The 12,018-nt window shown below is 32.4% G+C and overlaps 1 protein-coding gene across 22 annotated transcripts in view; it reads left to right on the forward strand.

Moving 5' to 3' along the window:
- The window catches only part of PKP4 (plakophilin 4), a 285,178-nt gene that overhangs the window by 186,703 nt on the left and 86,457 nt on the right, over window positions 1-12,018 (forward strand). For all 22 annotated transcript variants that reach the window (XM_001366119.5, XM_056793891.1, XM_001366181.5 and 19 more), the window contains one exon: window positions 408-442. In XM_001366119.5, the coding sequence (XP_001366156.2) occupies window positions 408-442 (35 nt within the window). The remainder of the gene's footprint in view (window positions 1-407; window positions 443-12,018) is intronic.

Consider the following 12,018-nt stretch of genomic DNA (forward strand, 5'->3'; position numbering starts at 1 on the left):
GTTTCTTAAATGTTTTATACTTTTAAAAAAAATATCTTTAAGGACATTTATTTCTAATTTTTATATTGCAAATTCATTAAAACTGATTATTGTAAAACATTATGGAATGTTGATAGCTTAAATTAATATTTTATTTTCTATAAATATAGATTAGGTTGTGCTATTTACCAGCCATTTACAAAAAGGATCTCATACCATTTTATAATTTGTCTTAAATTTAAAGTTCAAGTACTAATTTTTTTTATGAAAATGAAGGCTGGATTAGATTGTACATTCTAGTAAATCATGGAATTACAATGATTAACTTATATAAGTGAACCTCTTTTACTAGAATTGCTTATTAAAATATTGATTTAAAGCTAGATCATGGATATGCAAATAAATGTTTCCCTTTTTTCCCCCTCCAGCTCAACTGAAAAGTCGTTTCCTTGGAGATCAGCAGGTAAAATCTTTTATGTGGAAAAAAATTCTTATACTTTACATAAAAAGCAATTTTGTTTCATTGTGCTCTCTTATAACTTAGACTTTTTTATGAAGTAAATTGAACATATACTTTAATAGTAAAAATATTGAGCTTTTTTCAAGAATCGCTTATTGAAAGAGATGGATGTTTGTCACATCTAAAGACATCTTGAATAAGAGTTTTCACACATCACTTGTTTTAATATGCTAATTTCTGATTAGTTCTTAGTATCTGCAGATTTTATTTTCACAATATTTTAAATAGGAACTTGTGATATCATTTTTCCATGGAACTCCAATGAGGAACTTCTTCCAGTGCACATAATTTGCTATGTACCCAAAAATTCCAGAACTCTCTGGGATACTAGAAGATGAAGCAATACTCCTCTCCAGAGATCACATTGCCAGTCTGACAGAGCAAGAATTTGAACCTAGATTTTCTGATTGATAGACCAGCTTTTTGTTCACTATGACACACAACCTCTTATTTTCCATAATCTTGGTTTTAGTATAAATTTTTATCTAAATAGAAAAATGACTTGCAGTTTTTCCTATTTTTTAGAGCCTCAAAAATGTTACTCTTTTTGGCTGTAGTTGTAATATAAAGTTACAAAAGGAAAAGTACATTTTTAACTTCAGTTAAATGCATAAGAATACCTAATATCAAATGCAACATAATCCCACTACCTCGAATTTGACTCTTAGTCTTCATATTAATTGAAATCAATAAGTATAAGGCATTCTGAAGAATACAAATATGCGCCATGATACCTACCTCAATAATCAGTCCATGTGGTGATTAAAATTGAATGCCAGTAAAAGTGTTTTACAAACTAATATATGATTGCTGCAAAATTAATTATCTAACCCCTAATTGCTGTATTTATTCAATCTGTCATATACCAGTAATTTCATTTTCTGCCAGATAAAAAAATAGTATATCAGGCCATGGTGATGAGGAAAGATTTTAAGGAGCTATACTATCCAGAGTTCCCTTTTCATTCCTACACAGTTTTGAACATATCTGTATCCTTACTCATCCTCTTATCTCTTCTTATGGTCAAGAGGCTGAGAAAGTCCTTTTACCCTTATAGAGCTCATTCTATCTTGTTTGATTCATATGAGATACCTTGTCAAATACTCCTATATGCCTGTCTCATTACCCTATCACAAAAGAAAATGAAATTAATCTATAATGACTCAGAACTATAATCTTCACTGCTTTTTTTGCTAAATGCTAAGAAACCATTCCTTAATAAACATCTTAGCATTTTACCCGGAATAAAAATAAGGCACACTGGCATATAATATGAAGACTCTGTCTACTTTTTTTTTTAATTGTGATAACATTTTATTTGCCCTAACCCTTTAGTATTTCTCTTCTCTTCTCCCAGGTCTTTCAGGGTTTAGGGTTCACCATTAGTGATTGTTTTCAAAGTCATGTTACTTCTTTCAGGGATCTAGGTTGTATTTTTTTTCTTTTCTACAAAAATATGTTACTATGTTTTGTGTTCCTATTGCTTTAGCTTACAAATATCTCTCCCAATCCAGAGTCCCATCCTCTGTAGCAGTGAATTTAAATTTTATAAAAGGGGGTGGGGGGCTTAGAAATATTTACCATCACATGTCAGTCAAATATCACAATATATTTAGTATTCTCCAACACTAGTCCCTGTACTCTACAACTTACAAGTCAATCATTATAGATCTTTCGTTATATTAGTACAATTGCTCATATTACTTCCTAATGTTTTTTCTTTTATTATGAGCTTAACAAACATGTTTAAACACAAACATCTTCCTATACAAAGAATAGAAAAAGGACCATACCAAAAAATATCAATCTATAGTATGAAGCTTTTTAAAGTATGTATTAAATTTAATAATGGTAATATCAACACGGCTACCCTCCATATCTTTTGACTCCTTCTGAACTTTTTTTTATCTTCAGTATATTTTTTAAAATATTTTAACACTCATTCATTCTACTGCATCTACCCCCTCCTCCGTTTCCTTTTCTTCTCCAGACATTGATTGATTGTATGAGAATGTATGTCTCAGTTTCCCATTTTTCTAAAGGAACTAATACTTTTGGTTAAGTAGGGGATGTACACATATTACTTTAGCCCTTTTAATCACCCAAACTTAATCTTTCTTTAGGCATCTTAATTCAGAAAAACTAATTTTTATTACCAAGTACCTGGGTTTCATGAGATAAAGGCATATAAAACCAAGTCCTATAACTGTGAAAATGTGGGTTTCAAGATTGTGAATTGCCAAAACTGTAAAGATAATTTTTAATGTCTTGTTTTAAATAAAAAAATAAGTGGTCGCCATGGGAAAAATTCCCAAATATGAAAATACCCAAGTCAGCTGGGTTTCATGGAGATTTTAATTAATACAAATGAAGGAATTAAGGGAAGGGAGAGAAAGAGGAAATAGTAGGATGGGCCTAGGCCAAATGGACTAGGCCTGAGCCTTAAGAGAAACTAGTCAGTCTTTTATCACTCACCACAAGATTTGTCCCAAGCAAAAACTCCAGTCCCTCACTGAAATCCTCAACTCCTGAACTGAGTTTAGAGACCCAGCTCCTCCAACTAACTCCACTCTCCAACCTCCATGGCAAACTCCCTGAACTAAGTTCAGTGAGTTCCTTTTAAAGAGAAATTTCTCTTATGTCACCTTCCCTAAATTTTCACATCTACCAATCACAGTAGACATTTTCCCCAGGACTGTCCATTCTTAGTTCACATCTTCTTTTGTTATCACCTGATTAGATTATATTTTCTGAGTATTTCACATCTCTTTGCTAAGCTTGCCCTTTGTAAGTTGCTTGACCTTTTAGTGATTAATTAAACCTTTATAGGTGCTTAGTATTAGATCTAAAAATAGACCTAGCTTAAGATTCTAGCTTTACTATAAATATGATTTAGGGACTTTTCATTGTTCAGTAAGGAGTTTACAACTTTATCTTCCCCTAAAGTATGCCTAAATGTGGGTGCAGTAATGTTAAAATTTCCAATACATTCCCGATCAAGTACCTCCATTTATTACAATAAGGAAATAGCTTAACCAAGTCTTCTAAGGTATATAGTCTGAGCAATTTTAAGATTCACAGTACTTTTTTAAGCTAAAAAGAAGCCCTTAAAGTGCAAGGACAATATCTCCTATCCATAAATCTCAATAGCTAATATGTTTCCTATTCTTTTCATTTGTTTATGATATAGTTTTTGTTAACTGTTAAATCATGTGTTCTATATGCCAGATCATTTGCATAGAGAAACACTAAGTTTAAATATCAATATTAAGTTTTGATATTATTTCTTAGAGTAGTGTCTATCTTGAGTTTATCACCATGAAAATGTTCATTTGATAAGCTCATTTGAATATCACAGAGAATATTAATACTTGTCTAAGAACTAAAATCCAGTTTTACAGATGACATTTTCTGTATGTAAAAATTATTATTTAAAATCTTTTACTTTTTTATTTTTTGTATGAAAAATTTATATAAATAATAGTTATTTTTCAGTATTTAACTAAATAGGTCACCTTCAAATAAGATAATATCTGTAAGAAGCTTAGCACATTGTCAGGCACACAATAGGTAATTAATAAAAACTTGTTTTCTTCTCCCATTCCTAACTCCATTTTTTGGAAGTTTAGATAGCTCCTAAATAACAGATCAAAGCGGAATAAGAAATAAATTAGTTGTATTATCTTTTTAAATTTTGCGATCATTTCTTTTCAACTTGCAGTTGTAGTACATAAATGGATAAATTGAAATGATGTGAAATAAAATAAAAATTAAATCTATGTACCTTGACATTGTCAAATATAATTGTTCTTACCTTCTCAATGATAGTGCTATAGCTTTGAGCTTCCTTTTAGTTAGTGGTCCTGGAACATTTTAGCATTTCCCAGTAGGCACATACTATTATAATACAAGAAATATCTAAAATCCAAAAATTTCTATATTCAACTTTAGGAATGAAATACAAGGCAATGTACATGAAAATCTCCTTACTGATTTCCCTGGGCTCGAGTTTCCATGGTGACTTTTCACACAGTATAGCCCTTTCTCTTTATCTTATACTATATAAACAGCAAGATATATAAAATTTAGAAGTATTGCTATAATTTCACCTATCTTTTTAATAGCAATTTCACATACATTTTTGAATTACCCCATTCCAAAGGAATCATAATGCTTAATCATCCCATATTCTGCTTTCACCATCTGCTGTAGGGTATAATAGACCACAGATTTTTTTGCAGATCTTTATGCTTATTTTTTTTAATATTTCATCATTTCTTTTAAGAGAAACCTACTATTTTTTCTATTTACCTACTTGTTTGAATTTCTGTGGAGCTTAGAATTACCTTAAGAGAACTGAAATATATTTCTGGTAGTTATGTCTTAATTGAACACTTCACTGACCTTCAGAGATTAGTGTCATGTTGATATTATTGCTCAAACTTTTTTCTGATGGGCAAGTTACAAATCGAAATACACCAAAATAATACAGTTATAATTATGTATTTCAATTGTACACCAAAGCACTCGAAAATAATGTATTATTCATCAGTATACGGTGTCAAAGGCCAGTGTTCACGTTCCTGACATGTTCTTCTCCTGCTTATAAAAATGTATTTCATTAATTGATGATATCCAACATGCCTATCACCAACTTATGATTTTACAATCAGTCGTGTAATTTGGAATCCTTTCCTCTATTTTCTCCTTTCCTCTTTTTAGGGCCTGAACAAACCACAAATACAATAGTCTCTTAGCTCATCTTCAGTAGTTTTTCTGTGCCATTTAGTGAGAGGAACAACATATCTTAAAATATAGTCATTCCTAAATGACAAGTAAAATTAATCAGTTATAGACTTTGCTATATTGGAATACATTTCCATTTAACCAAAGTTGGGAAATGGAACTTTCTCATATGATAAGGTAATGTTGTTTGACTGCTTCCTTACTTTTTTCCTTCTGTTTCCTCCTCTTCTTTCCTTCCTTTCCCCATTCCCTCTTTCCCTCTCTTCTCCAGATGCATATGTATGCATTCACCTCTAGATAGTGTACAAGAATTTGAATGTAATACTAATGCTATATCGACTGAAGATAATTTAATCTTTAATTCAGAAGGCAGTTAATGATTTTGCAGCTGGGGATTTAGGAATATCAGTTTTACTGTATTGAATTTTAGACAGAGAAAATAATGGAAATTAGATGGAATCAGATACTATACTAGTATCTAGAATTTCTTGAAAAATGCTTCTATAGTTTTCCCAAATTCTTATTTGCATGAAGTTTAAATTGTTCAAAATTTGTTTAGGTGTTTAGGATTTCAGGTATTTTGATCCTAGATAAAAGATCAATTATTGTTTGTGTTCTATACTGTCCTAAATATTGTTTTTTATCATCTATCTTTCATTTGCATTTTAAAGACATAAAAATAATCCTTATTTTAAAAATCATTAATAGAAATAATATATTACTTTCTGATAGAAATGCTTTTGTATGTGTATAATCCATGTTGATGTTTTTAATAATATTAGAACTACCTTCATCCATTCTTTACCTTGTGCTTGTTCTGTTTAAGATGGCTTATCAATGTTTCCTAGAAATAAGTTCTTTTAAGATTTAAAATGGGAGAGTAGTAGTTTGTCAAATAAGCAATGATAAGAGCACCTTGTGATAAAGGATGAGAAAGAAATAGAAGTAGTATGGAAATAGGGGAAAGTACTTTCACATTCACAGTTTTTCATCCCATATCACCCCTTTTCACATGTCGATATTCATATATATTAAGATGTAACTGTTCATTATAATATAGAAAATATGGCAGCATGCATGAAATACTAATAGCTTCTGGTTTCCATAGTAAATTTTTTTTTTCTAGATTCTGGCACAATACGCCACCTGTTGTTCTCAATCTAAAAAGATGTGTCAGTTTGCATATATAACTATCATCTATGTAGCAGAATTACATTTAAATAGTATTTCTATGTTGATCAATTTTTCTTTTGAAAACTAAAGCATCCTACTTTTTACTGAGAAGTTAGGAGATATTATGATAGTATTGCTTTGCATTCTAAATTTTTTTACTCTTTCATTACTGCTATTTCAGCAATATCATTTTCAAGTCAAGAGAAAATGAAATTGGGCTTATGTACATATCCAGTTTTGTGCATTTCTTCTTTGATAGAAGCCAGTTCCAATTCCCTAGGAAACACTTTGTCAGATTCTTACTGGCATTTATTCAGATAGAAGTCCTTCAGAAAATCATTCAGTAATTGCTGTATAAGAATGATTGAAGAATGAAAATACATAGGTGAAAACATGCAAAAAATTTGGGTCATTTTCTGTTTCTCTAGCCTGACAGGAATTAAAATTCAGCCAGGACCAGAGGAAACTACCGAAAACTTATAATCTTCATTGCTATTCCATATCACCAGATTTAGGACTATTTCTATCCCTCCTTTGTTTTCTTAAAAGTTAAGTAGACAAAGAAACAACCTCCCTGACAAAGACATAAGAAATAGTAACAAAATATCCTGTAGCCTATAGACAGAATTTAGCATTTGAGTTGCTCGGGACATACTCAAGGTTTAGAATGCAATAAGTCCATTATTAGCCTAGTAGGTATGAAAATTAGGCTTCCTTCCTACAGAACATCGAATTGATAGACTAGCATTGCCAGTTATATTTTTTTAAAAAACAGCTTTGCTAAAAATAGAAAATTTTGTGAGGGGGCATAGACACCATGCTGCCTCCCTTCACTGTACTACTTAGGAATGGTCCTGATATATAGTTCTGAAGTAAAAAGAAAGGTAGGCAGATGGAAATTACATAATATGAGAACTTTAGAAAAGGTCTTAATAGTTACCTAGTCCAAAATTCTAAACTATTAGATATCATTGCATAAAATAGTCCTTATTAGGTTTAAGAAATATGTTAAATGAATCTCAGTCCAAGAAACAGAGTATTCTTTGTGCCTTTAGTTCTGAGTATGATAAAAAATTAAGACCACATTATATTTTTGGTTATATAGATCATACTAAAAAAATATTATCAGCACTTTCATATTTAGAGCCTAAGAATGAAGACAAAATCTTGAGCAAGTCACTTAATCTCCTTTAGCATCAGTTTTCTTTTCTATAAAAAGAATATTCTTTAAAGATTCTTTCAGTTGCAAGTTCATTGATGCTGTTTTAGGCTTTATGGAGCAGTTAAGAGGCTTAAAGAATGAGTGAGTTTTAGATAGGCTAAAAAAAAAATGTAGTCATCCCATGTATATAGAGTGGTCTGAACAAAAGTAAGCATCTCCCCTCCCCTCCCAAATAGTTTACTCCAACAGATAAACTAGTTAGTTAAGATAGTATGCAATTTTTTGTAGGAAAAATGGAAGATAAGAAAAGAGACTATTAAGTGGGGAGGGGCTCTTTGTATCATTTTTCCTTGATATGGGTCTGGATAGATATATGATACAAAAATATAGAATTACTTCCCAATAGTTGTCAAAGGATATAAACAAACAGTTCTCAAAAGAATTAAAAAGTATTGACAATCATTTGAAAAGTTGCTCCAAATCAATAAGAGAAATACAAATCAAAATAACTAAGGTTTTCCCTCCTACCCATAAATTAGCAAATATAACAAAAGATGGAAATAGTCATTTTTGCATCAACTTCTGAACAGCTAGCTCACTGATACACTGGTGGTAGAGTTGTGAATTGCTCCTGCCTTTCTGGACAGGAGTTACACTCTAAAGTAAAAAATGTTCAAAAGTCTTTGACAAAGAAGTTCTACTGCTAGAAATATACCCTGGGGATGTTAATAGAAGAAAAGAGGGCTCTTTTTTTGTGATAGCAAAGAAATGGAAACAGTCTCTAAATTGGGGAGTGACTAAACAAATTGTGGTACATAAATCTGATGGATTAAAATTATCCAGCAAGAACTGATGAGAATGAAGAATTCAGAGAATTATGTGGATACTTGTATGAACTGATGCAGAGTTAAGTAAAACCAGGAAGAATGGCTGTGACTGCAATTTTTGTATAATGGCAGACTCAAGACATGACTGAAACAATTGAACAACAAATTAATAAAATACTTAATTTGCTAAACTCTGAAGATACAACCATGAAATAGTCCCTAAATTCAAATATATTGTATCAGGAGAGGTAGCTTATACTGTATCTTAATATGTGTATGTGTTGTCTGACTGATGATGATCTTTGCAGTTAGTGGCTATTTGATAAGATTGAGATAAAGAGACAGACATACACACAGAGAACACAGAAAAAAAATTTCAAAATACAGTTTCAAGGTGGAGGGTTAGATAAGACCTAATGGCAGTGTTTTCTGAATTTATTTTTTTATTTATTTTTTATTTATTTTTTTAATTTTATTTTATTTGATCATTTCCAAGCATTATTCATTAAAGACATAGATCTTTTTCTTTTCCTCCCCCCACCCCCCATAGCCAACACGTAAATCTACTGGGCATTACATGTTTTCTTGATTTGAATCCATTGCTATGTTGATAATATTTGCATTAGAGTGTTCATTTAGAGTCTCTCCTCTGTCATATCCCCTCAACCTCTGTATTCAGGCAGTTGTTTTTCCTCGGTGTTTCCACTCCCACAGTTTATCCTCTGCTTATGAATGATGTTTTTTTCTCCTAGATCCCTGCAAATTGTTCAGGGACATTACACCACCACTAATGGAGAAGTCCATTACGTTCGATTATACCACAGTGTATTAGTCTCTGTGTACAATGTTCTGGTTCTGCTCCTCTCGCTCTGCATCACTTCCTGGAGGTTGTTCCAGTCTCCATGGAACTCCTTCACTTTATTATTCCTTTTAGCACAATAGTATTCCATCACCAACATATACCACATTTTGCTCAGCCATTCCCCAATTGATGGGCATCCCCTCGTTTTCCAGTTTTTGGCCACCACAAAGAGCGCAGCTATGAATATTTTTGTACAAGTCTTTGTGTCCATTATCTCTTTGCGGTACAGACCCAGCAGTGCTATGGCTGGATCAAAGGGTAGATATTCTTTTGTCGCCCTTTGGGCATAGTTCCAAATTGCCCTCCAGAATGGTTGGATCAGTTCACAACTCCACCAGCAATGAATTAATGTCCCTACTTTGCCACATCCCCTCCAGCATTCATTACTTTCCTTTGCTGTTATGTTAGCCAATCTGCTTGGTGTGAGGTGATACCTCAGAGTTGTTTTGATTTGCATCTCTCTGATTATAAGAGATTTAGAACACTTCTTCATGTGCTTGTTAATAGTTTTGATTTCTTTATCTGAGAACTGCCTATCCATGTCCCTTGCCCATTTATCAATTGAAGAATGGCTTGATTTTTTGTACAGTTGATTTAGCTCTTTATAAATTTGAGTAATTAAACCTTTGTCAGAGGTTTCTATGAAGATTTTTTTCCAGTTTGTTGTTTCCCTTCTGATTTTAGTTACATTGGTTTTGTTTGTGCAAAAGCTTTTTAATTTGATGTAGTCAAAATTATTTATTTTGCATTTTGTGATTCTTTCTATGTTTTGCTTGGTTTTAAAGTCTTTCCCCTCCCAAAGGTCTGACATGTATACTATTCTGTGTTTACCCAGTTTACTTATGGTTTCCTTCTTTATGTTTAAGTCACTCACCCATTTTGAATTTATCTTGGTGTAGGGTGTGAGGTGTTGCTCTATTCCTAGTCTCTCCCACACTGTCTTCCAATTTTCCCAACAGTTTTTATCGAATAGTGGATTTTTGTCCCAAAAGCTGGGATCTTTGGGTTTATCATATACTGTCTTGCTGAGGTCGCATTCCCCCAGTCTATTCCACTGATCTTCCTTTCTGTTTCTTAGCCAGTACCAAATTGTTTTAATGACTGCTGCTTTGTAATATAGTTTAAGGTCAGGGACTGCAAGGCCCCCATCATATGTGTTTTTTTCTTGATTTCCCTGGCTATCCTTGATCTTTTGTTCTTCCAAATGAACTTTGTTATGTTTTTTTCTAAATCAGTGAAGAAGTATTTTGGTAGTTCAATGGGTATGGCACTAAATAGATAAATAAGTTTGGGTAGGATGGTCATTTTTATTATATTGGCTCGTCCTATCCATGAGCAGTTAATGTTTTTCCACTTGCTCAAGTCTAGTTTTAGTTGTGTGGAGAGTGTTTTGTAGTTGTGTTCATATAGTTCCTGTGTTTGTCTCGGGAGGTAGATTCCTAGGTATTTTATTTTGTCTAAGGTGATTTCGAATGGGATTTCTCTTTCTAGTTCTTGCTGCTGAGCAGTGTTGGAGATATATAGAAATGCTGATGATTTATGTGGGTTTATTTTGTATCCTGCAACTTTGCTAAAGTTGTTGATTATTTCATTTAGCTTTTTGGTTGAATCTCTAGGATTCTTTAAGTAGACCATCATGTCATCTGCAAAGAGTGATAACTTGGTCTCCTCCTTGCCTATTTTGATGCCTTCAATTTCTTTTTCTTCTCTAATTGCTACTGCTAGTGTTTCTAGTACAATGTCAAATAGTAGAGGTGATAATGGGCATCCTTGTTTCACTCCTGATCTTATTGGGAATGCGTCTAGTTTATCCCCATTGCAGATGATATTAGCTGATGGTTTTAGATATATACTGTTTATTATTTTTAGGAATGACCCTTCTATTCCTATGCTTTCTAGTGTTTTTAGTAGGAATGGGTGTTGTATTTTATCAGATGCTTTTTCTGCGTCTATTGAGATAATCATGTGGTTCTTGGTGGTTTGCTTGTTGATGTGGTCAATTATGTGGATGGTTTTCCTAATATTGAACCAGCCCTGCATCCCTGGTATAAATCCTACTTGATCATGGTGAATGATCCTTCTGATCACTTGCTGGAGTCTTTTTGCTAGTATCCTATTTAAGATTTTTGCATCTATATTCATTAGGGAGATTGGTCTATAGTTTCCTTTCTCTGTTTTTGACCTGCCTGGTTTTGGAATCAGTACCATGTTTGTGTCGTAAAAGGAGTTTCGTAGAATTCCCTCTTTGCTTATTATGTCAAATAGTTTGTATAGTATTGAGATTAACTGTTCTCTGAATGTTTGATAGAATTCACTGGTGAATCCATCAGGCCCTGGGGATTTTTTCTTAGGGAGTTCTTTGATGGCTTGTTGGATTTCATTTTCTGATATGGGATTATTTAAGAATTCTATTTCTTCTTCTGTTAGTCTAGGCAGTTTGTATTTTTGTATATATTCATCCATGTCACCTAAATTGGTGTATTTATTGCCATATAATTGGGCAAAGTAATTTCTAATGATTGCCTTAATTTCCTCTTCATCTGAGGTGCTGTCCCCCTTTTCATCTTTAATGCTATTAATTTGCTTTTCTTCCTTCCTTTTTAAATTAGATTGACCAATACTTTGTCTATTTTGTTTGTTTTTTCAAAGTACCAGCTTCTTGTCTTATTTATTAAATCAATAGTTCTATCACTTTCGATTTTATTAATTTCTCCCTTAATTTTTAGGATTTCTAGTTTGGTTTTCTGCT

This window comes from Monodelphis domestica, chromosome 4 (genome assembly GCF_027887165.1).
Source record: "Monodelphis domestica isolate mMonDom1 chromosome 4, mMonDom1.pri, whole genome shotgun sequence".
Taxonomy (NCBI): Eukaryota; Metazoa; Chordata; class Mammalia; order Didelphimorphia; family Didelphidae; genus Monodelphis; species Monodelphis domestica.